Genomic DNA, 25,745 nt, shown 5'->3' on the forward strand with positions numbered 1-25,745 from the left:
AGATAAAGCGTTCAGACAGACTTCACGGATTTCACTCACGTAACGGAACGCATCTACGCTTTCACTGTTAAAAGCGAGGAATAACTTTACCGTTGCCAATATCTGTCTCAAACCTTCAGTTTATAAACAGGAAGTGTAACGCAGAGTAGCGACACAAAAAGGCGTGTGAAAACGATAAACTATAAGGTTTTGCGAGTTCATTTGTTTACCCCTTCGCCATAGTGAAAATGACACTGAAGCGTTACACAGTAACAAAAAAAGAAAAAAAAACCTAGCGCGGTTGTGCCCCTTAAAGGGCCAGGATACTTTTTAGAAGTGAACATCACTGTTCTCTGTTTCTTGAATTTAAATATATATTTCAATATATATACATACAACATTGTCAGGTGGCAATTATAATTAATATTATGTTGACGAGTAACAGTTAGGCGCGATATTTCATATAAATGCGACGTATCCTTTAAATTGGATCCCTTAAGTTACTTCATATAATAAGACTCCTGTTGATAAAAGTGTAAGATCCCACGGTTTTACAAGTGGCACATCGTTAAAACCACATTTCCACAGCACTATTACCTCAGCTGATAAGCTGGGTGATGAGGCCGATAGTGGTGGCTCTCATTTTCATTGCTTCAGCAGAAGGTCTTTGACTGCACACCAGTTTACAGGAGATACAAAAATACTTAAAAGTTACTCCCAAATTAGCAAACCATGCACCAAGAAGGGGAAAGCCTGCTGTCTTATACAGTAAAATGGTATACTTACACTATTAAATCATCAATAAGTCGTCTTGAATTGATCACTAAATCTAAATTGACACGGATGAAAATTGGAATTGGATGACACTGATGAAAATTGGAAAATTGGGACAAGAATTTATCATGCAATTTATATTCAAGCGTCTTATATCAAAGAGCTGTATGAATATTTGACAGAATTTGTCAATGTCTAGCATCAAATGAAAAATGTTATACAACTTCAGTTTATAGATCCCCAGTAAACCTGAGAATACCTACCTGCCTGTGCTCCAAACTGTTTCCATTATTTTCAGTCTCGAAAGAACTAAGCAGGCATGCACCCCCTCTTCATGCACCTCAGGCAGATAGCAACCCACTTAGCTAGAGAAAGCAGCCACCAATTACCTGGTTTCTGCTGTATCAAACAAACATTTCACAGATGGGCAGCATGGATAGAATGATAAGCCTGTCTCTCCTGTGATCATGTTCCACACATCCAGATAAACACAAACCGATGGGTCCACACTCATAGGAGTCTGCAGGTAATATGTTGTGCACCCAGCGCCTAAAAGGTCTGAGCTGGAAATGGATACCCGTTGTGCCAAAAGAAATGAAAAGCGATCCGCAAGATATCAGTGCTCATATTATTAATTTATCAGTCTCACTTTGTGGAATTTATTAGTGCTAAGAGGGTCATTGAACGTCGCGACAACGATTTTGAACTATGATTCTCTTTTTGTTTTGTTTTGTTTTGGGGGGGGGGGGGGCATTTGCCCACCAATTCTGTTTTTTTTTCTGTGAAAGAAGTCATAACTGCCCCTCTTTGTAAAGACCCTTTGGAGAGCATCTGATTATCCAGATTTCCTAGTATTCACAGTATTGAACTGAGGAGGTTCATAGAGGGTGGAAATGTACCATTTTCTGGATTTAAAAAAGAAAATAACGTAATCCTCTAGAGAAACTAAGTTTTAAACTTTGTTTCAAACTGTAAGTTTTAAGCTTTAAGTACAAAAAAAAACTGCAGCAGTGTTTTGTGCTTTAGAATGGATAAACATCACAACAACAGTTTTTAAATACAATGAGAATTTTATTCAAAAAAAAAAAGGAAAAAAAAAACAAAAAACAAAACAAAACAAAACAAAAACACTAACATAAAAATCAGATGTTCTTTCCAACTAGATTGCACTGTCACACAGCCAGGGTTCGGCTCTCAAAAAGTGAGAGGACCAGAAGGATTTCAAACAAACAAGGACTGCCCAAATAGCTAAAGTAATGCACAAAATTGATTAGATGGATTGCATCTACCATTTACATGCAACAGTTCAGTCCCATGCAAATTAGAGTATGTTGATCGCCTTGGTTCTGTCACACTCATGAAAAAGTACAATATAAAAATCATTCAGGTACGTCTCAAAAACAAAATGAAACCCCTTGTATGAAATAAGACACTGCAGAGTGAGACAGGTGTTGATGAACACTACTAACAATCTTTTTTTGTTGTTGTTTTCTTTCTGCAAAAATATGTCATTTTCAAATGTTTAAAACGAAGCATCTTCTAGTTAAAAACATAATGCATTGAAAGAAACTCAAGGAGGCCTGTCTGCTGGACAACTAGCCACATTAAGAAAGAACATCCAAGTTTCAAAACTAAGTATTTCAAAAGGAAACATCTGAAAAAAAAAATCTTGCTATAAATATATATATATATATATATATTCAAATCATACCATTTTGTCAGGTTATTAATGAGGAAATTAGTTTGTTCACAATAAACCATCAACTTGAATAGGCTTTTTGTGGTCAGCCTTGACAGCCAAATGTTCGTTTCAATGAATACTGATTCCCCACAATTCTGGGCTTCTACAGCACTGCCTCACTTCAGTTTCCTCTCATACAATATACATTCTTTTCTTTTAAAAACACTGTAAAACTGTTTTGGTTTACAAAAATAAGTAGAACATATTTATACAACCCTTTTCATTGTCAGTTTTAATAGAAAACCTGTTTTCGCAGTCTTGCTTAAGTCCAATGCTCAAGGTGGCTTATCAAGCAGTCCATTTATTGAATAAATGGATTTGTTAATGTAAGATACAGTTACATTGAAAGGAGGGAAAACACACACACATTAGCTATCTTGTCTGCAAAGAGCTTCTCTTGCTTGTGCCATTAAGCTGCAATACCTTTGCAAGAGAACAACACACCTTAAACGAACAAACACACACACAAACACACACACACATATCTTGGTTTGGGTCTTGTTAGCAGGGCAGAAATGAGATGTTTGGATTGTGTACACCACACAAATACCCAACACCATAAAGCTTCACCAATAAACTTATTTGCTTGCTTTGGGTACCTAAATGTGTCTGACCTGGTTGAAGGGGGGGGGGGGCGAAATAAAACAAACAAACAAAAAAAACCACGCCTAACCAATTTCGATACAAGCAGCGTGCTTATTGTCATATTTACATTACAGAGAGAGAAGGTACCCTACTGTGCCCACACCCACCATGTTATGAGAATGAACAACTGTCAGTGTTTCATGACCAGCGTCACATTGCAAGCTCAAAATCTACATAAGGCTGCCATCTAGTGGTCACGGTGGGGTTTTTACATATAAAAAGTGGCATTTCTTGCTATTAAACAGGGAAAAAGGACTTTGGGCCTTCCTCCTCCTCCTCAAGTAACTGTAATTGCTCTGTTTAATGGGGTCATGGCATATACCATGACAGCTATATACTATAATGTTGAACACAGAACAGAAACAATTTCAGAAGCAACAAAATGTATGTTCAGACATAGGATTGAAATGAATCATTTTATAAGCTCAAAAAGCGAGAATGTGCACAAGTACGTTCAGCTGGAAAATCGATAAAAAAAAAAAAAAAAAAGGAAAAATTAAAGCGGGGGGGTTGTCATGTTTCTTTCACAAACCTGAAGCAAAGAATCGTTCAAAGGTTCAAAATATGACACAGATATGCCAAACTGTGCAACAACTGTTGATTTGTGTCATTAAAATCAAACTGATACAAATGTTAAATCCTTGTTACAAATAAACTAATTAAAACTCAATGGCCTCCTGACTCAAAACATAAAAACTTTCACGTTCCTGTAGATAAGTCACTTATCTCTGAATGCAATAAATATTAGAGGTTGTAATGTCTTAAGTTACCAGGTTGTTCAGATTGGCATAAGATTTTTAAAGGTGATCAATGCTTTACCAGTATGCGTAGCATCACACAGGTAAAATCACAACGGTGTGAGCAAAACTTTTATTATGGCATCAATAGTATGCATCTCGATGAAAATTCTGGAAAGACCAAAAAAAAAAAAAAAGAACCCTGCAACTAGACCATATCCGTGCAGACTGGAACAGGACTGAAAAGGCAACTAGGAAACATCAAGTCGAAAGCGAAACCATGGCATCAAAAGCCATGCCCATTACGCAGGAGCTAAACTCTTCAATGGAGTTTTAGGCTGTACACCAGACACTGAGCAAGCCACCGTCTGACGCCGAGAAATACAGTAATGCAAAGAACATAACAGTCTATCATTGTCACACCAAAGAAAACACACACGCGCACGCACACACACACACATGCAAATTTCTGGGGAAAAAAGTGCTTGACTTTGTGCAGAAAGGGGTCCACTGACTGATCTGTCATTTGTGAGCACAGCAAAATTCACCAGTGGTAAAGCAACAATGAGTGTATGTTACATGTCTATTATGGTTTATTATATGCAACCATACACACACATGCATGTGTATTTGCATACGTATATGTGTGTGTGTGTGTGTGTGTGTGTGTTTATATGCTGCAAACAAATATACACTCAATATGGTCTCTGTGTTATTTTAACACTGGTAAATTTGTTGTGCGAGTGGGTTTAGTGTCATGCCTCAAGCAGGAGCTTTGATCCTCATTAAAAAGCTATTAGCATATTATCAGGCCATATGAATTGTTGTTTTGCAAGACACTGTGCATCACTGATTTGGTTACTTTACTGTAACTTAATTTAAATAGCCCTCTTAGAGTTTACCTACAATAACATTATTACATGTGAATGTTATGCTGTTTAAGCATCAAAATATAAGGAAAGATACAATAAATGCATCTCTAACGGAATATCTTCCTGAAATGCTAACTGCAAGTGTAACAAATTTCTCAGGTTAATCAGTTAGCAATCTGCTTGGGAAATATCACTACTGACTTTAGTGTTAGGTACCAAATCGTTGAAATACTGTGTTTCTTTAATATACTAAATAAAAGGAAAACTCCTTCTTATCACATACTTTTGCTTCCTTCATAATACACTTCAGGAGATCTGCAATCAATGGAGCCCCAGAAGTATTAAGTGGCCTACCACCGTCTGTGCTCTTCGTCACCGATGTAACACCTTACTGATTTTTGATGTAGTGCGAGTAGTAATTGTACTAGAAACCTTTGGCTGTCAAGGTTTTCCTCAAAATATATTTTAAGAACTATTTAAGGAGAGTCTCTAATAATTTGAGATGAGTAGGCTAAAGAGCACCATGTTAAAACTTGCTAATTTGTAGCAAGACAAAGCATGGCTGGTGAACTCCTCAGGGCTAAAGCTCTCTTTCAGTTTAGGCAATGACATCTGAACAACCCGTTAACGGGCAGCTAAGCTCACCACTGCTGGTTAAAGGAATGCTACAAGCCGTAGCCTGAACAGACAATATATGGCAAAAAGACTAACTCAGTGTAACCCATCAAATGTCTTTGACAATTTGGATTCTCTTAATGCAAGGAGCATTAGGAGCAATCCCTCGTTAAGTCTTCTCACACTAAAACTTTAGGTGTGGTACATGGAACATCCAAAGTACCATCATTAGCCTGTTATTACAAGTCTGATCTAAAGCAGCACTGACTGTATTCCTACAAACTCAGCTGATATAAATACGCATTATCTGGTTGTGCTTAGAGTACATCATGGCATATGTGCGTGTTCATGTGATGCTAGACAGCACATTGTGCTATGAAAATATCGCCTGTGCTTTACATTCTCACCACAAGGAGGAGACAGATCTGAAGGCGATTATAACAAGAGTGACAGATAAGAGCAAGGATGAGTCTCCCACCAAGCGCCAGTCTAAAGAGCTACGACAAATGTGAAAGAATCCTCGAATCTATTGTCGTCCACCATCACAAACCCCTCTGACTCAGAGGGGAGTCCCTCCATTCTGGTTCCAAAGGCTTAACAAACGTTTGAAGCATTGTGAGGCTCATGCACGAAAGAGGGCTCCGCAGAGTCCTCCAGGAGGGAGGACAACAGACAGGGAGTCCGCTCAGGATCTGTGGATGGCCGGCTCCGTTTCCCTTCTCTTGAGTTCCTCGCGATAGCAGTATGAGCAGAAGTTGCTCGTTTCCGGGTGTCCGTAGTAATTGCAGCTGGGCGTTCGGCACCGGCTGGACTGCAGGCTGGCCAAACCGCCGGCGCTGCCCAGAGAGTAATGTCTCACGGGAGGAGGTGCACTACGACTGTCCAATGTTGAGCGGAAGTCCCGGTAGCCGTTGCTGTAGCCACCTCCTGTTGGCTCTGCTTGAAACTCAGCAGGGTCTTGCTCTTGGACGTAAGGAAAGCAGGGAGTGACTCGCGAGGGGCTTGCTATAGAGGGTGGGGGTTGATACTGGGTTTGAGGAGGACCTTGTGCCACCGGACAGTGGCGGGGCAGAGTGGCATAGGATGGCAGACCGGGGTAGGAGGAGGGCGAGCCACCTGCCAGCTGTCTTCGAGTCTCCATATATCCATGCATATGTAGATGCTGGGTGAGTGGGGCAGGGGACTGATCAATAAAGGTGGGCCTAGGGATGGGCACTACACCAGAGTACATGGAGGGGCTGTAGCTAGAGGACTTCAGGGTACTGAATGTGGAGGGGGAGCCATCTACTGTGTCCTCCTTGGGCTCGTAAGTACGGTAACCTAGTTCCACCACATCTTTTTTCTGTTGCGTTCCGTTGGTCATGGTCAGAACCCCTCCTCCTTTCCGCTCGGCTTCCCTACGTTGCTCCTGCTCTGCCCGGAAACGTTCCTCGGCGTCAGCCAGGTAGCGCTGGATCATTTCCTCCTGGAAAGGCTGACGGTTACTGGTGGTGAGCAGCCCGGCGAAGATGTATTTTCTCTCCCCCTGCATGGCAGCTCGCAGGATGCTCAGACTCACCTTCACGTCTGAGCTGTACTTATAGGGGTCGCCCTCTGAGGAGCTGCTGCCATTCTGACGCTCACTGCTAGAGGAAGGTGAACCCTTCCCAGAGTCCTCAGAGCCCGTCTGTATTGACGGCGAGCTGTCCTTGCTTCCCTTCCGACCTCTCAGTGAGCCTTTCTTCTTCTCCTGACCCTCCCCCTGCTTCCCGCCGCTACCTCCTGCAGTTTTACCAGTCATGAGTCCACCCACGTTCTTCTTCAGCTTGCTGCCGAGGCTCTTACCAAAGCTGCCAAGCTTGTTAGCCACTGAATCAGCTCGTTTCTTGTCTTTGTCCTTGTCTTTGTCTTTCTCCTTGTCTCTCTTGCCTTTCTCTTTTCCTAGCGTTCCCGTGCCTCCAGAACTGTTACTGGAGGAGCTACAGGAGCTGGAGGAACCACCGCTGGTTTTGCCTGTTGCCCCGGCAGTCCCTGCCGCACTCCCGTCGCCGTTGCCGTTGGAACTGCTGCTGACTGACTCCTTGTCGGATTCTCCTGAGTCAGGGGGAGTGCGAGCATCTTCGCCTGCTGAGGCAGTGGGGGACTCGGGCTGGGCCAGTGGGGCTTGCTAATGGAAAAAAAAAAAAAAAAATCACAAGACAGAACAGAATGACACACCACAGAACAACATAGTGTGAACTGGAATATTGTATCATTTCGCCTTCACGTCGTATGAGGGGGCTAAGTCAGAAGAAACAAGAAGCTCACCTGTACCTCACAAGGCAGAGGAAGCCGGGTGACCGTCATATAGCTGTGTAAGAGATGAAGCTTGGCCTCTAAAGATAGCGTTACGCTACGAGAAAGAGAAAAACATTCAGATTAACGCATGACGGCATCTCACCACAAGAAGAGTTATAGCACACGTTTATCTGGTATTACATAACTTCTTTACTATTGTACGTTTATTTGTTGTTTTCTGGGAAAACGCCTGCTGCGCACACTAAGCCAGAGAAAAAATATCCTGCTCTGAGCTAATTGTGGGTTCCCCTCTGCTCCATTAATAGGTATTTAGTGATAATCTCCACTAATTGACAAGTGTTGCTAATCTACAGAGCAAACCAATCCCAGTCAGTGACACTAGACCCTGAAAGGGAGAGGAGAGTATACAGCACTGAAGTGATATTAGTGGACACAGCAGTACCAGCTGATACAGCAACATAACCTCTCAAGTTTCCCGACGCCTGCTTGTGTTTTGCACTGTGAACTTTTAACTACAGTAAATGTCTGTCTCTGCACTTAAAAGGTAAAATGATGGGTAATAAACGACTAACCAAAAAAAAAAAAAAAGGAGAAACAGAAAACAAAATTATTGGTGACTAAATTGAGAACCCCACCTTGCAAGCATGACATTATCTGTGTCATCTTTGCCCCACTCCCAGTCTTTTCCAGGGTCCACAGCAAAGTGAACAGGTAACATTTTATGATCCGAGTCAGTGAGTGGGATCACCGCTGTGGGCAGAAGGTAAACACAGGTTTGTTTAAGAGTCACGCCATCCAAAAATCTTTTCAAAACAACTCTAGACTTTTGAGAATGCCACAGCTATACTTATAAATACAGGTACATACAAGGTATTATTACACAAAGTTATTATTCTTGGTTTTAAAGGAAAGGTTTGCCAATTTTTCGTTTTTATCACTTCTATTTTAAATACAGCCAACGTGTAGTAACATTGTTTCCAGATGAAACCGCAAACATTAGTACAAAGAAACTCAGCCAACAAAACCAATGGAGTGTATCAACCCCCATCCACAGAATTTGTGCACCTTTCCGCAAATATGTCTGTTATTACATTGTGAACAGGTTTCTGTTGCATAATTTATCATACGGGAGTGTTTACTGAAAGGCAAGAATCCATGACGAAGCTCTTAGATGGCAATTGTTTAAAACACACATGCTTGGCTTACACTGGGTCATTTGGTTATCAGCTCTTTCTAATCTTTGTGTCTTTTTTTTTTTTTTTTTTGACTTGAAACGCAAACCATCCACACCTTGCTCTTTGGATCCCTCCTTTTGCTCCATTGAGACCAGGGCAGAGAAATGTGCTTGGTCATAAGCAAGCACTAGTGGAGAGCGGTGACATTTGGTGGCTGGTACCTCCAGGGGCAGATAAATTCCACCAAATGGTATTGGAGCAAATGCTGGTTGAGGAACAAAAGAATAAAAAAAAAAAGAGTATGATCATAATATTAAATATACCAGTCTACCAGAGATAAGAACACATGGACTTGTGATCTTTTGTGTAAGTAAACTAATTACTGTATCTGTTTAAAAAGATTAAAAGAAGCTGAAGTTGTGTGCTGTTAACTGACTAATTCTACATTACACAGTCATCGGATGCAATGTCTTGTCAATGTCTTTTTCAGTTTACAACAGTTTCTGCCTATGGATGAATTCCTCATAAAGACATTTCAAATAAGGGTGCGAGCAGCTGCTGTTGCTTTGTGTATCTGTGTGTGTGTGTGTGTGTGTGTGTGTGAGTGTGTTAGAGAGACAGTCAGTCTTACCCTCTCCGCCAGAGTCCCTAAGCATTGTGTCAGCCACCACCACTATGGGCCTTCGCAGCACATGAGCCAGCACAAACACATGGAACTCTTCCAGACTCTCATAAACCGGCTCTTCTGACGACTCCGCCCTGCGGCACAAAGCCATCCACACACACACACACACACACACACAATCAGGATGACAGAGCAAGGGGACCGCTTCGAGACTGTTGAATTTATTTATTTAGCACAGTTTCCTCTTTCATATATATCACTTGTATTAGATCATTTTCTGTGGCGCAGTTGGTGTAAGGCTGGTGAATAAGCCTTACCCGTTGCTGCCGTTGGTGCTGTAGTGTATTCTGGGTTCACTTGAGGCCAGCTTCAGCAGTTCATTCCACTCTTTCTGCCACTCCTCCTCAGTGTACACCAACCCTGACTGAATGCATACAAACACACAAAGACAAATTCTGCGTTAATAATGAAAAAAAAATTAATTAATACAATTAATACAGCACCGTGTGCCCTGTTTACATGTTCTCTCTACATTACAGTTAGTTCCAAACTCCCTGATGAAAAGTCTTTGGTCTCAGCAGCCTATGTGAAAAAACACAACCATGCAGGGGAAAGGATGAAGTTGCCAGGCAAGGACTATCTGACCTGTTGCACTGTTTTCTTCAAATAAGAGTGAGTGCAAGTTTCGTATATAATATAAATATAAACATCTGGAGCTTTACTTAAGCTTTTCCAGACGAAAAGAAGAAGTGGTCAATTGTAATAATACATTTTGGATATCTGCACATGTGAAATAATCCGAATTTATCCATTTAGAATGCCAGCAGGGAATTTACATAATCTGCTATACAGTTTTATCATCCCTGATCACCCCCCAGTTACCCATAGAGAACATGATCATTACATGTAGTAAGGATGCCTTAACCCTGACACAATCTGATCACATTCTAAAATGAAAAGTGACTGGTCGGTTATCGTCTTTTGCTAGTATATTTCAGGTGTAAAACATTCAACAGTTGGCATGATTTTGAAAAAAAAGGATTTCAAAAAAGTCGCAGGAAGCAATTCCACGCAGGTCAGAAAATAAAATAAACAAACATTGTAAAATTTTCCTCTATTTTGAAATGATCCACAGAAAACAGTCACCACCTGCACTGTATGTAATTTGTGAGTGCAGTCATCTGATGCATGCTGTCAGACAGAATTCTGCCAAGATCTGAATTAGATTCAACACTGAAGCACCGCACAGCTGGAATTTCACAAACTCCGGTCCGTCTGTGCGTCAACCAGTCTCTTTGGAAACTAACCAACACTTCACGCCAGCGTGAGGGATTTCTATTAGCTTATGAAAGCTGGACGCAAGCATAACACACAACAGGTAATGTGACAGGGCTAATGAACTGTGCTCACCTCTTTGTTCTGCATGGTTTGCTGCCATCGCCACCTGCGTTTCAAGGCCTCTCTCTCCTGTCCATGATCCATCAGAGCATACAGGGCTTTCCGCAGCATCAGGTCCCTGTCGTGAAAACCCCACATCCCTACAGGAGGGCGACACGGGGGGAAGGATATAAAGAAGCGTACAAAATATGTGACAATAAACAATATGCTGATATGTTAATAAAAACGATATTAATGGAGAAGAATTTAAAGGGTGGATTTTATTTGGCAGTCTGGGATGTGTTTTTTTTTTTTTTTTTTTTTTGTTAACGTCTACGTTCGACTGACAATCAAAAATTTCCCAGGAAAGGAACTGTCAACCTGTAAACAGCACGTGAAGCTGAGATGAGCCCTAACGAGATAAGCTGCTTCTGACTTCTGGGATTATATGCTAAGAGTCTGTCGTCTGCTCCGGTGTGTAAACAGTGTTCAGAAAGCCACAAGGAAGTGACCAAGAACAAACCTCCCCTATTCATGCAAACAGTGATCATGGGTTGAGTTACGTAGAAGTGCTTGAGCTGAAAATGCTCACCCAGAGAAGCGGCGTGTAACAGACAGTTACCGTCTCCACTGGTTGCCAGAGGCAGCAAAGTCTGACAGCCAGGTGCCACTCGCGTCCACCAGTTCAGTCGCCCTGCGTGCAAAGGCAGCAACATTTTTTCAAGAGTATTCTAATATGTTCTCATAATGTGCTCTTCAAATATAACTTTTTAAGCTATAACTACAAATATAATCTCTGTCATCTCCATGAAACGTATTCATACTTCCGTTATCCCCCCCAGGAACCTCCTCCAAGGTTGGTAACTAAAGAAAAAGTACTAATTTGACACATCTCAGATCAAATTAGATAAGAGGAACTGCAAAGGGCATGGTTCCCCCATATACAGTCCCGGGAGGCCAAAGTTCTGTTGGTTTTTATATCAACCAACCACCGTGGTCTCTGATTGGTGTCACAGCTGTTTCTCAGGTTCAAATCAGCTTCTAATTAAGAAATGATGGCGAGAGCTGCAGGAGCTCAGCGGTCTGGTAATGTGGAACTCTGGCGTACGGCGTAAAAGAAGTCTGACAGAGAAGTGTTGCATAAATGCCACTCATTAAAATAATGCTTCCTGCGGAGATCACTCACCAGCATGCTCCAAAGCCACCATCATGGACTGCTCAATGAGATCTCTCTCGATGAAGTTGCGGAAGTCGTCTCGGTAGACGGTAAGGTCGGGCAGCTGGAAAGTGCAAAGCGGGGTGTCCAGGAGGGGTTCATTGCTACTACCCCCTGTGTTGGACACGTGGGAGCGAGCGAGAGACACTATGGTGGAGCTTGCGTGAGAGATTCCCCTCGACAGACGTTTTTCGGTGGCTGATGACAGAGACGCAGTGTTTAAGCATGATGTAAGGTGAGTTTATCAGGTGAGCTAAAATGAGTGGAAGAGCTCGCTGTACAAGATTAGAAACGAAACTGGGAATCTAAAAATGAATCCAAATATGCAATGGTTTGGCCTCTTGTGGAGCACATGACTATCAGAAAACTAAAGAAGTGCTAACATTAGTGATAACAATAAGTCAACACAAGTTCTCAGGACAGATCCTGCAGTAGAATGACATTTACATGTATTCATTTTGCAGACGCTTTCAACCAAAGAGAATTCCAAGACAGGCATAGTGCAAACGAAAGCCAATAGCCGTTATGGGGTTGACTGTTGCGTAAGTGTCACCGCTAAGTTCAGGAAGTTCAATTACCTTGCACCACTTCATCTTGACGATGCAGAAGGGGCCGGCCCACCCTGGCCATCTCCTTTTCAGCGGGAGGGTAATCTCTCTCCTCCGTGAAAGAGTAGGACAGGTTACCTGCATGCACTTGTCTCAGCTGTTCAAAGTCACTCAGGGCAGCTGTCAGGTCCCAGTTCTTACCTAAAGACAAAGCATACCATGTTTAAAAAGAGAGGAATAAAGAGCTTAACTATTAACCAAATGTCAATACAACTGCAGAGATAACTCTTCACAAAGGACACTGACTCATTTCATTGCCTCATTTCAAAAAAAAAAAAAGAAAAGAAAAAAAAAAGAAAGAAAGAAAAGTAGCCTGTCGAACAAGCAACTTCCAGGATGACTGAGGTTGGCACACTGCACAAAAATACATTTTTAACCCATGGTCTTATCTGCAAGGAGGGTTGCTAGGCAACCGAGGTTGAATATGTCCTGGCTTTACCTCACTGCGCATATTGTACATTTAATGAAATACTTTGCTAAGTGGTCTTTAAGAATGGGTCAGGAATTTCATCAGAGCGTTTGGTGATGACAAACACAGATTTAAGATTGTATCATCCTAAGGCACCAGACAGTTAGACAGATTCCTGTTTTCCATTTTAAAAACAGGAAGAAAGAAAAAAATGTTACAACCGAAAAGTTTTTTGTTCTGTTTGTGAGCTAAGGTCAGAGGCTTTTAGCTTACCCTCCAGTAGGTCTCTGGCCAGTCCTGGTTCAGCTCCAGTAGAACGGACAAAGTCGGACAGGACTGCGTCCATATCCAAGGTCATGTGATCATGAATTTACAGTGCAGCAGGAGGCATCAGGGCAGAGAAAACAAAGGAGATCAGCTCTCCCTAACAAAACTAACAGTGAATCTGCACCTCACCAATCACTTTCAGCCACACCTACAGAGAGAAAGACAGAAAGACAGAGAGAGAGAGAGAGAGAGAGAGAGAAAGAAAATGGGAAGGAGAAAGGGAGGGGAGAGGAGAGTAAAAGAGAAAGTTAAAAACACATTCCTTTGCCAAACACTAAAAACAAAACAAAAAGAGAGATTCCTCATTGAGTCCATTCTTTGGGTTTGGCACAGAACATGATAGCTGTCCACATCACTGGAGATCCATTGACTACTGGCTAGTCACATGTCTTTCCCATGACTACTGTTGTGCTGCTAGCAGTGGAGTTCAGCTGAACAATAATGTTTGTGAAGAACTTGCACGGAACTAAACGAGTTTACAGAACAGTCAGCATGATTGCAAACAACTTCAAGTTAACAACAATTTTAACAAAAGACAACAATAAAGATTATTTCAGCAAGTCATTATCCTTTTCACTCCTAAATGAACAGCGACAAGGTTTTGTCTGGTGCTTTTCATAGTACTACTACTACCACTACAACTATTATTCATAAGCAAAAAAACTCAAACAAATAATGATTTAATAAAAAAAAAAAAAAATTAATCAAAAAGGCAGAAATAATAATAAACAGGTTAAAGTCATCCGAAAAGACAAAATGTGAAATCATAGAAATTACTCTAATTAGTGTGACGAGGCAGGAAAATAATGACACTCCTTCCAGAACTGAGGGTCAGTCAGTGCTCCTCTACCAGTCAGCCCAGCACACACAGAGCTCTGGAGTCAGCAGAGGAACACCCTGGTAAAGCTGAGTAATGTTAACGGGTTTACACGCGCAGAGCCAAGAGGAAGGACGAGAACACCCTAACTGCAACCGAGAGTAGCCATGGTAACGAAGATAGGCTTTTGCTGATGAACCTTATCAGTATTGACACATGATGCAATAAGCATGACTTACCGTCGTAAAAAAAAAAAAAAAAGAGGCATTGCTACCAATTAAGGCCAACGGCACAAAGAGACACCTTTAAAAACAAGGCCAAAGGAAACTGCACGTCAGTTAAATGAACTAGAATGATGTAATGACTGTGAGATGTTTAAAAATAACCGCTGATAGCAGAACGAATGCGGAAAGGGCGCAATAGCGTGTTGTGGTATTTGAGGCCCCGGCCGGTTGAGACCGACTCCATCCTATAGCTACCTGTCCCTGTCACGCGGTTCCCACTGCCTTTCCCAACATCCTCTGCTCCTCCTACAGCTCTGACTCAATTGACTTTTTCCACACCAGGTCTCATGAGTCATGAGTTTTCTCCCTCTCGCGCTCCTTTTTTTCTTGCTCCTTCTCTCCCTCTGGTAATCTCACACAAAGGCATGTTGGCCGTACAGCAGAAAGGAGCAGAGAGGGGAGAGTCATTCTATAAAAGGCCTTTTCAGTGAAAGAACATTTTCTGTCCTGCTCTAAGTGTGTGTCTGGCAACACTAGCGCAGCTGACTTAACAGGGTTACCATGAGAGTCAGACCGAGTCAGAGAGCAGAGCCACGCCTGTTCCAGAGTAAAAGTACAGAACCCTGTGGCAGGGACGGTAACGCGGCGTGGACGATGGCATATGGTGTAAATGCACTTGCTCTGCCGCTTCCTGCTGTGTTAACCACCGACCCATAAAACGGAATTTGAATCAGCTCTGAATCAGATGCGCGACGACGCAGGGGACGAGGCAAAAAATTCAAATCAAAATTTTCCACGAAAACCGTCTACTGTGTCAATTTATATTCACCGCTGCTTGTTTGTTTTGTTTTTTTTCATCCTCGAATAAATAAACACTTCGCTTTTTCACATCCCAGCACTTGTTATCAGTAAATGACTCAGTCATCTCTGATCCCCTGACATACTAACACACCAAAAAGTACCAGCTTCTGTCTACAGACACCAAGTCATCCTCTTACCCTTCAGACAAGCCAAATCAGTTCTATCTACTGGCTAGGGACTGACAGGGCCTCCAGCATTCAAATCAGACACATATGCCACGAGCTGAATGGTCAATAGCTTTATCCACAGTTCAGATCTCTGCTTGGGAGAGAGATGGGAGACTAAGTGCAAGGTCCTGGCCCAATATGCAAAGTTGGACTGTGACACTTACAACGCCTCATCAGAAAAATAACTTAATGACTCAATAGGTACGGTCAACATTGTTAAGACAAGAGATCACACTAAATGACAGATAATGTAACCGGGGAAACAAAAGGACAACAGAGGGCTCTTTAAAGCTGCCGTGTTGGAGCGGGGGTTGAGTAAACACATTTAAAAAAACAAAAAAAAAAAAACCCCAAAGCTTTGTGTCTCTCGGAATACCCTTCTATTACACTTGTTTTGACGCAGCATAAGGGGACATGGGATGGTTGGCGTGGGTTTTACCAGAGATACCTGGCCCTTGTTGACAGGCCGCTGAGAACAATAGACGGCAGGCCAACAACAAACGGAGCAGAGCTTTCTGCACTGGCCAGCCATGCTTTTGTCTGCTTACATAATGTGCTGTGTTGCCAACACGTGGTTCGCTCTGAGCTGCAGGGATCACGGATGCAGACGCTCGAGGTCAATGCGGTGGTGACCGGTGTGTGCGCGTCGCGTTGGGCCACCATCCCACTATCCTACATGTGTCATTACTGTGGTCACCAAGACAAAGGTGTCCCACTATGAACGGTGTCGAGCGCTATGGGTAAACGTGAGAAGGGAACTGAGTGAAGACGGGGAATTCACTGAAAACATGAATTCTCTGTGGACTGAACCCTTAAAGAAAGTAGAAAAAAAAAGCCCTGGCCTAAAAATAAGGGATTTAATGAAAATAATACCAAAGGACATTCCTGCGATATAAAAAAACAAGCATAACAAGCATTTTTTTTTTTTTTTGGTTGAACGTGATTTGCTGAGGAGTTTCTGCTAATTTTCCACTCTGAATACAAAGGCTTACAGTAAGTCTAAAACTGACTTAGAGGGTCACTCCTCCCCAAAATAAAACAATTAATTGCTGTTTTCCTAAGACCTTTTCAGGAGTGAACTGGGAGTGATTATCTGAAAATTGATGTGTAGTTCAAAACACTACACAGCAGGTAGAGGGTTTGGCTGTCACACACACACACACACACACTCACACACTCACACACTCACACACTCACACACTAACTTGTCAGTTTGTTCTTCCCCTTACATCATTTACGATTAGTCTTGTAATTAACTCCTTCAGACAAGGAGGAACCAGAGCAATGACTGAATATAGTCACATTACTGCACGATGAGTCTCTGTCTCAAAGTAATAAAAATATCTGACATAAGGGATGAGCTTCAATCTATTTCTGCCGTTGAAGACATGACGCTTCGGGTAAGAGAACAACAGACCAATTAAAGAGCTTCAGTATGTGTTGAAAAATGTCAATAAGCACTGCCTTCGCCGGCCAATCAGGATTAGAGGGCGTGTAGCTCAGACTCAGTTCTGTGCACCCAGATGTGTGCACGGAGATAAGAGGACTAGAGGTGTACACACTGACCTCTAAACTGGGCCACGTTCTAAAGCTGGATTCTGCTTTATGAAAACCTATCCGCAAGGACACAGACTATAGCACACAGAGCAGTCTCAGCCCTGGAGACAAGAGTGTCGCCACACACAATTATCAGAGCAGCTGTCTAACACACCCAGCTCTCATCCACTTCTGCGTCTTTTCCTCTTACTTATCCGACCTTCTTTCCCACAGGAAGAACAAACATCCACCAAAAAAACCTGCCGAGAAAGAACGAGTACATTGCTTTTATTGGTGAAGCGGCGCTGTGAATCGTTTCGGTACAATTTTAACTCGTATAATGGGGAAAAAAAATGTTACGAAGCAAGACAAACAACCGCTTGGCAAGAGAGGAGCTTTACAGCCGTCTTAAGCACTGGGTGCAACCGTAATCAGTTTACTCATCAGAGCCATAGGATTATTACATAACCTCATTGCTGCTGCATGTGGGAGACTTGGCTGAGCATGCCGGAGGAGGGAAGCGTCTTTCAGCCCTAACCCAGTTTCAGCGGCTTCCCACCGCGACGGGCAGCGCTACAGCTCCCCGCGCTGCGGAGAGACACGCTGTCGACTTTTCAGAGGCATGTGTCTGGGCTTTTTGCCTCTACATAGGCAGGCACTGCGTCACCGGGCTAGTAAGAAAGTCATTTATGCGTCGGGGGGGGGGGGGGGGGGCGAAAGTTGCGTAATGTGCAAGTCGGGCCGGTACGACATGGCATCACATCAGCGGCGGGGTATTTTAACCGTGAAATCGGGCCGTGCCACCTTAAGCAAGCAAAGCCGAAAACAAGGGCCTGTACTTTTACGTCCCCGCGTAGATTTCTGAAAAGTCATTACCGCAGCTCTGCAAACAAAGCACTCTGTTGGGCTGAAAACAATCGCTGATTTGTCCATTAACAGCTAAAGAAATGTGTTAAACCAGTCCAGGGGGATACTAATGTCTCTGATAAGTGCTCCAACTAGGGTTGTGCCAAAAAAAAAAACACACACACACCAAAACATTGGTGGCACCATCTCGTTCACAAGCCCAACGCTTTATTTTCATGGTTCTTGTACACATTACCTGATAATACCTAATGTGTTTAAACTCTGATTAAATAAACTGTCTACTGCCTCTCATCTCCAAGCAGTCCAAAATCCTCATCTACAACTGCCCGTGTGTTTACTAACATTAAGCTTTTAAGAAGCCGGGCTCCAAGTAAATCAGCATGCTCTCTGACCTGAGGTCTGTATGTTTGTCATAATAACTAGATGGAACATTCTGTAAAACACAACGAACTTCACCCGTCGTGGCGCCAATCACAGACACCAAGATCGCTAACATAAAACATGAGAAACCCGACAAAAACAAAAAAAAAGCCATTCAATGCAATTTACCCAGTTTGGAATTTCTGCGACCTACACTTAGTCTACCTCAGGCCCCTCTTGGCAGTTAGACGCTCAGATGCTGTTGCTCGAGTGTGAGAATATAGATTAGAAGCGGCGGCTGTCTATGGCTAACAGAGACTAAGTCATTCTACATGGTTGAGCTGACGACTGAGAATAACTTGTTCTACGCAGCAGAGCCAACTGTGGCCTATACATCTTATATTTATCCCCTACGTATTACACAAAAAATTATGGGTCGTGCGGGACAGACGGACGCAGAACGATGACAAAAGAATGCGGATCAGCGCTCTGATCGAGCCCCTTTTGAAGCACAGGAAGGGAGGGGCTGCCCGCCCTGAGACGGGACTTCGGGGAGTTGACGGCGATGGCTGATCTGTTGGTGACAGAGTCCAGTTCAGAGAGTCACGTCCAGACCATGGCAAGCCTACCCCCACCCCTCCCCCCCCCGTGGCATTCCTCCCCGCTGAGGGCTTGGCCTACTCTAGCAAACTGTCAAGTCATTCCACAAAACTCCTGCCTTCCTCCTTTCCCTAGCATCTGGAGCATCCTAAGCACTAAATCTATCAACGTCTGAAACGCTGCTCCCCATGGAGGGCCCGTGATGCGGCACTTCGGTTAGTTCAGAGATATCAGTGGAGGAGGAGACAAAGATCTGGCAACTTCGTGTGTCCTACTTCTCTCTCTACAGAATGCACATTGCACTTTACTTTGGAATGAAATATTCGTCACGTAAAAACGCAAGGATTAAAGTAGCGCAGCATTACAATGAGACAGACCAGCGTGGAATTAAACAGCGACCCAAAACAAAACGAAAGAGAAGACGGTTTTTCTTTAAGTATATGTGCAAGGAGCCGATCACTGGTCACAGTATTCACCCTTAACGCCGTTCATATTGGGTACTGCGCTGTTCCTTGTTTTAGAGACGAGCGTTTGATTTTTAAACTCTAAATGGTCAGCAGAGAGTGACGAAAAACGCTCTTAAACAGTAACGCGCAGGAATGCTACGTAATGGAACACCAGAGGCACTCTCTAGTCTGGTCCTAGTCCTTATCTGAAATGCAGCAAGTTTAGAAAAAAAGAAGTGCTTTCAAAGACTAAAAATAGCTGTGTTACTGAGTTCCAAAAATAACCACACAGAACGCAAAGTGGGAAAATTGAAACATCTGTTGAAGGGGAAAGAACAGATGAGAAACACTACAATGCTTTATACTTATATGACTATAAACTTCCACAGAGCCTAGCCCAGAGCAAACACCACTCCAACTCGCCACCTCAGTCCCCGCACTGTGTCATTACGCTACGTGACAACCGAGTGAAAGACAACTTAAATCTACTTGGCAAGACACACCTGTACAGTTCCAGTTGTACATGTACATAGGTTTTCAGATGCCTTACGATGAAAATGTTTAAGAGGTGATACTGATGCTGACCCTTTTATTTCATCAAGTAACAACCCCCCCCCCCCCCCCCCCCCCTCATCGGGAATGTATGATGACTTTATCATTGTAATTGAGTGAGTGCTGAGTGCTGTGCTTTGCTGAGGCCAAAAAATGAACTGACCTTTTGACTGCACTGCATACCTGGGTCAAAAGCAAAACATCTGACAGAGTGGGGGTGGGGGGGGGTAAATAAATAAAAGAACACCTTCAATGATTACACGGAATAGACCAGCTCACAGTGAGTAACGCATTGTATTTTGAATGTGACAAAACATGGGCTGTGACTGTGCCCTGTGAAGAGAAAGGTCACTGAGTGCAAACAGTGAGTTTTTTCTGGCACCGCTCACATCTGACGCTATCAACAATCAAACATGCGCCAGAGGAGTGTGTGTATATGTTCATTTCTGCTGTCCAAAAATATTTACAAAATCATTGACGTGCCTTGCATGTTCCCTTGAAAATGGGAACAACAACAACATCCCTAAAATTAAAGTTTGACATTAATATGCTATGGTGCTTTTTTTGCGAAAGAATCGCAGGTAATAAAAATCCACTCAAACATAAGAAAAGAGTAATGTTCCTTGCTAATTTTAGACCATACCGCACTTTTTTACCTTTATATTCCTGTTTTCGAACCGGTCGGTGAATTGCAGGCCGGCTCGCGGTTCTGATTTGTATCATACGGCAGTTCTACACGTACGGCTGAGGCTACACGCCGCTCTGCTGCTGCAGAGATCGCCGCACTGCTGCAACACAGAGATAGCGACGGCTCTGTTTTTGTTGGCTTCAGCAAACACTCTGCCATAGTTTAGCGTTAAGGGACAACTGCCAACCAAAGCCCAGTAGAATTTTGACTGCACCCCCCCCCCACCCCCCCTCACCGACAGTACCACCTTTCAACCTGTGATTAAGATCTAATTCCTGTGTGAATTACTTGAAATAAATAAAAAACAAATTGAAAATATCACACTTTAGGAGGATAAGGTCATGAGAGCACAATAGCCCAACCTTGTAACACAAAGACGGGGGGAAGGCACCGGCCTGAAAGGAACAAGTACCACAGCATCTGACCACCTTGTCCTCAGCCTATCACGGCAGGAAACTTCAGCCGGTCAGCGTGCAGCGGGACATTGAGCAGGCATGCTTAAGTGATGTCATTAGCCTACAGACTGATAAAAACGAATTTGAGTCTTAGAATGTAGATAACAGTGACTTCTGTGAGCTCAGTGCTTATTACATAACCCTCATTGAAGAAGGAAGAGAGACATAAACAAGTCTCTATTAATTCAGGAATGTTGCTTTAAGGCAGATTTGACATTTCATGAGAGTTGTTTTTGCAAAAGCTAAACAAACCTAGCACAATTGATGAGGTAATGACAAAGCCATAGAAGAGCAGGATGCAATAGCACGCCCGCACGCATAATGCCACTGAATGGAGTGTCACGGTTTTAAGTCGCTCTTGACAGTACAGGAATTACGGGCTCAACCTTTCAAGTACACTAGTTCGCAGAAGCAGTTCTCATCACTGTAGATGGTCATTCTAAAAATGAAACATTACTCCTGCAGAAAGACTGAGGTTAAGATGTGTTACTGGGGGTGGAGGCGGGGGGGGGGGGGCTTGCAGTCACATGCAGCGACGCTCTGGAAGCACCAGCAGCTAAACGAGCATTAGCCAAAGGCTAAGGGGCGTGAATTCCCACGTGCTGCTTGCCTGGCAGATAGCACAACAGGCGGCTTTACGTCAATCTCTGTGATGTCATCCTGGGCGAGAGGCTCTTCTTCAGCTCCTGGGGATTGGATTACTGTTGGCCTGGATGTAGACCGGTACTGAGGGGATAGGAGATAGGCCATGTGATCTGCACGCTCTCCTCTCACAGCAGGCACCGCGCCCAGCAGCTGCCCTAGCCTTCATGACTTCAACTGCAACAATATGGCTGTGTGGGCCCCCCCCCCCACCACCCCCAAAGTCATTTTTCTCCAGCTATTTAAGATGCCACAAAGATGTCAACTTTATGCCACAATCGTTAAGGCTGACTGCATTTTATATACGCTGAGGATTATGCAAGCGTGACATTCCATTAGTCAGTATTTCAGGAGTATTTGGTGAATGAAATATGACTTTGGACATCAACAACTGACTCATAATACACTGTGTCTCAGACAGGGCAAGGCAGAGAGAAGAGCGACTGTGACTGACGGGGCCTGGGACTCTCTGCTGTGAAACAAAAAAAAAGCCATGGGCATTGGCTGCCATGCCATCACATGGCTGGCCATCGTCCAGAGGCACTGGGAATGGTGGAGGTAAACAGCGTTTTATTACTCGCTGTCTGGGTCGCACAGATGCTCTGAGACAAGCTTTCCATTGATCAACCCTCCACAGAAATTATGGCAATGCTCATTCTTCATTCTTTTCCTCTCGTAACAAAATGGTCACACATGCAACTAGACATGGTTTTAGTCATCAGTGGCATTACACAATATCGCTGGAAACTGTTGGCTAGCCTATATGGTCCATAGATATGTAGCCTGCCCTCAAAAGAGTTATTTTTAGAAGGTGCCATTGAGGAGAGCATAACCTAGATAAAACAACCATAAAAAAAAGCTTTCACGACAACGGTTCTCTCTGATAATATTGCTTAGGAAATAATCCCATTTCTGTTTAAAAAAAAAAAAGTTTTATCACTGTGTCTAACGTTTTTTTAGATATTCAAAAGCAAGCTCAAAAAACCTCTTGCAAAAGGCAGAAACATGTCGACAATTCGTCCCACTAACCTGGAAATCTCATCTGTTTATTTATTAATGTTCTGTTTGCTGCTGCAGATGATTCCTATGGGAACATCTCGGCTCCAAATCGGCCTAGCACTGTAAGTGATATGGGTTGTCTACCCCGCCCGTTCTCTAACTCCACCTTACCCACCAGCTGTTCAGAGCACCCGCTGAGGAGGGGAAACCGTTTTAAATTTTCATCTCTACTCAGCTGTACAGACACATGCACTTCTCAGCTTCTTCTGATTAATCAGCCATGAGGTAAACAACACAGGCAAACAAAGACACAACCATTTACGAAGAGATACATGTCTAAGACACATTTTAAGGTCAAGGTAAAGCGGAAGCCATTACAATATCAAATGTTTCTGAGCCATTCAAGAAAGCGTTAGAAACTGTTACAGACCAAAAAACTATGACTGGAGAGTTGAGTTAAGGTTTTAGTTGAGTTAGATTTTACCTTACAATGTAGTCGCGCCGTGTAGTCATGTGCTGCTGCCTATTATAGTCCTGCTTTAAGAGCGCTCTCTGCTTCTTGTAGAGAATAGTCTAGAACTGTCATCCTCAGAGTTGATGACCTTGTGATGAGTCATTCACTTTTGAAGCATCTAGATATCAGAAATGAGCATTCTGGGAAATTCCAAAATACGCTGGATATAGAAGTGGTACTTCTCCACCCTCGTAACACTATTTAAGTATTACACTTGCATGAAACATCAAATACATTTTCAGCCAAGACATCTTGACTGTTCAACCTCTTCATATTGTTTCCACTCTTAGTCAAAAGTACCACACCCAAGACATTGCCGAGCATTTTCAAGCTAAGCCGAAAAAAAGCTAACACTTCTCCTCAAAGTGTTTTTTTTTTTTTGTTGTTGTTGTGATCCAGTGATGAATCGGCCTATCGAGTGTGCGACGACACCTAGCCAGCACCACAGAACACAGCTTATCCTCCAAGTACAACTGCCTCAGGTGTCAAACGTGCTGCATGCATGGTCGCATTCCTTAAAGAACTACAGACTTACATAACTGAACTTGATGGTACAAATTTGCTTACACACACACCCAGGAGTTCTTAAACTGAAACAAAAGCTTAATGCCATTTTATGCACTGCCTATTTGTGCTGAAAAACAGTCGAATCTTCACACATCCAAAGCAACATTTTCAAAAACAATCAAAGTAAAAATAAAACAAAAAATAAAAAAAAACACCCACCTTAAAAAAAAAAAAAAAAAAAGTCAAAATGTACACTTACAAGTACAATGCATAACAGGGGTCATCAAGTTGATTTTGAGCCTGGTGTACACCACATACAATCAAAGGCCACACAGCTGGGTGGAAAGTCACTAAATACCCCTGTTCCTCCTTATTACGTTCTGTCTCACTTGCCACTGACACCAAAAAAACAGAAGTTTTTTATAAACCCGAATCTGTGGATGATAATGCTCATCTGACAGATGAGAATTTTGAACAAGAATCGGAAAAGAAAGAGTTTTGTTCACGCTAATAAAGCAGTCACTACAACAGCCTTCTTAGTTTTAATGATGTGGCCTTTTCAGCAAACAAAAAACAAGCCTCACCCCCCCCCAAAAAAAAAACTGAAGACCTTGTTTGTCTGTCCTAGTTTCATGTGTAAGCCAGGCCAGCCTACACTGGACAACAAGTTGACAAAAGAGCTGGTAAATAAAGAACTGAATAATTCAAACCCTAGTGTAATTCTACACTTTTACTGTAGGCACAATGTGATACTGGGTGTTATCTATGCACTGACTTAGAGTGAGTTCATACTTTGGTCCATTTCACTTTTGTCATGTCTCACGGTCCAGGGAAGATGCAACAAACTGTTTTGTTATTCAAACAAAATTGTATCAAAAAGAGAATAAATTATCACCTAACAGTTATACTCATACGTTGGAAAAACTCATTTCCCACTGCCACAATTTAGGTCATTAAATGTTAAAATTGAGTTAAGTCAGAAGAATAACTCGCTTGAAAGCTATCACCCAGTGCTGTGCTCTTTGGGCTACGACATCGCTGACCTGCATTGTAATGTTTCATGTTTGCGTCAAACTCTAATGAGCCGAGGTGAACAATGTAGATATAAATCTGGCAATTCAAGCCCAATACGACAGAAAACAGAAAATAACATCCGTAAAAACTGATGATATACGCGCTGCTAACGAATCTGAAGCAGTATGGAAGAAGGGATGAGCTGTGTTGCAGTTCACATTGTCTAAAATAGCATTACCTTGCAGTAACACCAAAGCGATGTGAAATAAGCTATAACCAGTTACATGGCATACCTGCTATGCATAATCAACAACTGTCTGGGTAATTTAGCAGAGCAATCTGACGACGTTTGACATTTAGTCTGGTACTTCGAAAAATATTGATCTCAAAGCTAACTCATACAAATATTAAAACTTGCCCCGCAAATACATCTCCCTCCCCCTTGTCGCTAACGCTAATGCGTAAAATTTGCTTACTTTGCTTACTTGTTAAACCTTCTCAGCTGGGCATATTTTTATGTTTCTGTGTTTTAGCGAGACGGCAAACTTGATAATGTGTCAGAACTGATTCTAAGGATATACCCTGCAACTGAAAATTGATTAGCGAACAAGCCTATTAGTTTCAACAGTTAGCCTGCTAACAAGCTAGCGAGCTAATTGTTAGGGTAAAGCTGCCATTTAGTAAACGAAAACTCGGTTTGGGGAATTAGTTAGTAACCGAGTGGATATATTAACGTTTGCAGGAGAATAAACTAATGGTAATGTGGTCGGACAACTGTCAACCTGAAAAGCATTAAAACACTTTCAAAACTATAGCTAGCTAGCACGCCATCCCTAGCCATTATAAAACGCTAATATCTCTGTCCGTGCTTATTGGTTTGCTAGCAACCTAGCTTGATACATACCCGTTGTCTGCTTTACCTTGAGCGCATTCTTTCATCGTTCCATTATGAATTTCCCTCTCAGAAAATGCTCCGTGGAAACCAACGAATTAAAAAAAATCACTGATTATTTATTTCCTTAGAAACTGAAGACTTTCTCTCAGTGGCAAACCTCAAACAGAGCTGACGACAAAGTACATTCTTACTCCAACAACAACAATGTCAACCGAGCAGCTTTA

At 42.6% G+C, this 25,745-nt stretch overlaps 1 protein-coding gene across 2 annotated transcripts; it reads right to left on the reverse strand.

Annotated features, from left to right (window-relative positions):
* Positions 1-5,311: 5,311 nt before the first annotated feature.
* Positions 5,312-25,661, reverse strand: otud7b (OTU deubiquitinase 7B). Of its 2 annotated transcripts, none has more exons than XM_030782689.1 (12): positions 25,531-25,661; positions 13,324-13,525; positions 12,612-12,782; positions 12,004-12,231; positions 11,410-11,511; positions 10,851-10,978; positions 9,758-9,864; positions 9,447-9,574; positions 8,931-9,080; positions 8,276-8,390; positions 7,656-7,734; positions 5,312-7,509 (listed from the first exon to the last, which is right to left on the reverse strand). In XM_030782689.1, exons 2-12 carry the CDS (start codon positions 13,406-13,408, stop codon positions 6,049-6,051), a joined length of 2,754 nt encoding a protein of 917 aa, XP_030638549.1. In that variant the 5' UTR covers positions 13,409-13,525; positions 25,531-25,661; the 3' UTR covers positions 5,312-6,048. The 2 variants fall into 2 exon arrangements, with proteins under 2 accessions (XP_030638549.1, XP_030638548.1); XM_030782688.1 differs by having other exon boundaries at positions 7,650-7,734.
* Positions 25,662-25,745: the final 84 nt, after the last annotated feature.

The sequence above is a fragment of the Chanos chanos genome, chromosome 8 (genome assembly GCF_902362185.1).
Source record: "Chanos chanos chromosome 8, fChaCha1.1, whole genome shotgun sequence".
Classification (NCBI taxonomy): Eukaryota; Metazoa; Chordata; class Actinopteri; order Gonorynchiformes; family Chanidae; genus Chanos; species Chanos chanos.

Bases quoted from the DNA above. Each gene is read 5' to 3' on its own strand.
- otud7b (XM_030782688.1), bottom strand. From the start codon at position 13,408: ATGACCTTGGATATGGACGCAGTCCTGTCCGACTTTGTCCGTTCTACT. The intron at 12,783-13,323 runs GTAAGCTAAAAG...CTTTGTCTTTAG, and splicing joins GGCCAGAGACCTACTGGAGG to GTAAGAACTGGGACCTGACA. The intron at 10,979-11,409 runs GTGAGCATTTTC...GCCCTCCTGTAG, and splicing joins GTTACACGCCGCTTCTCTGG to GGATGTGGGGTTTTCACGAC.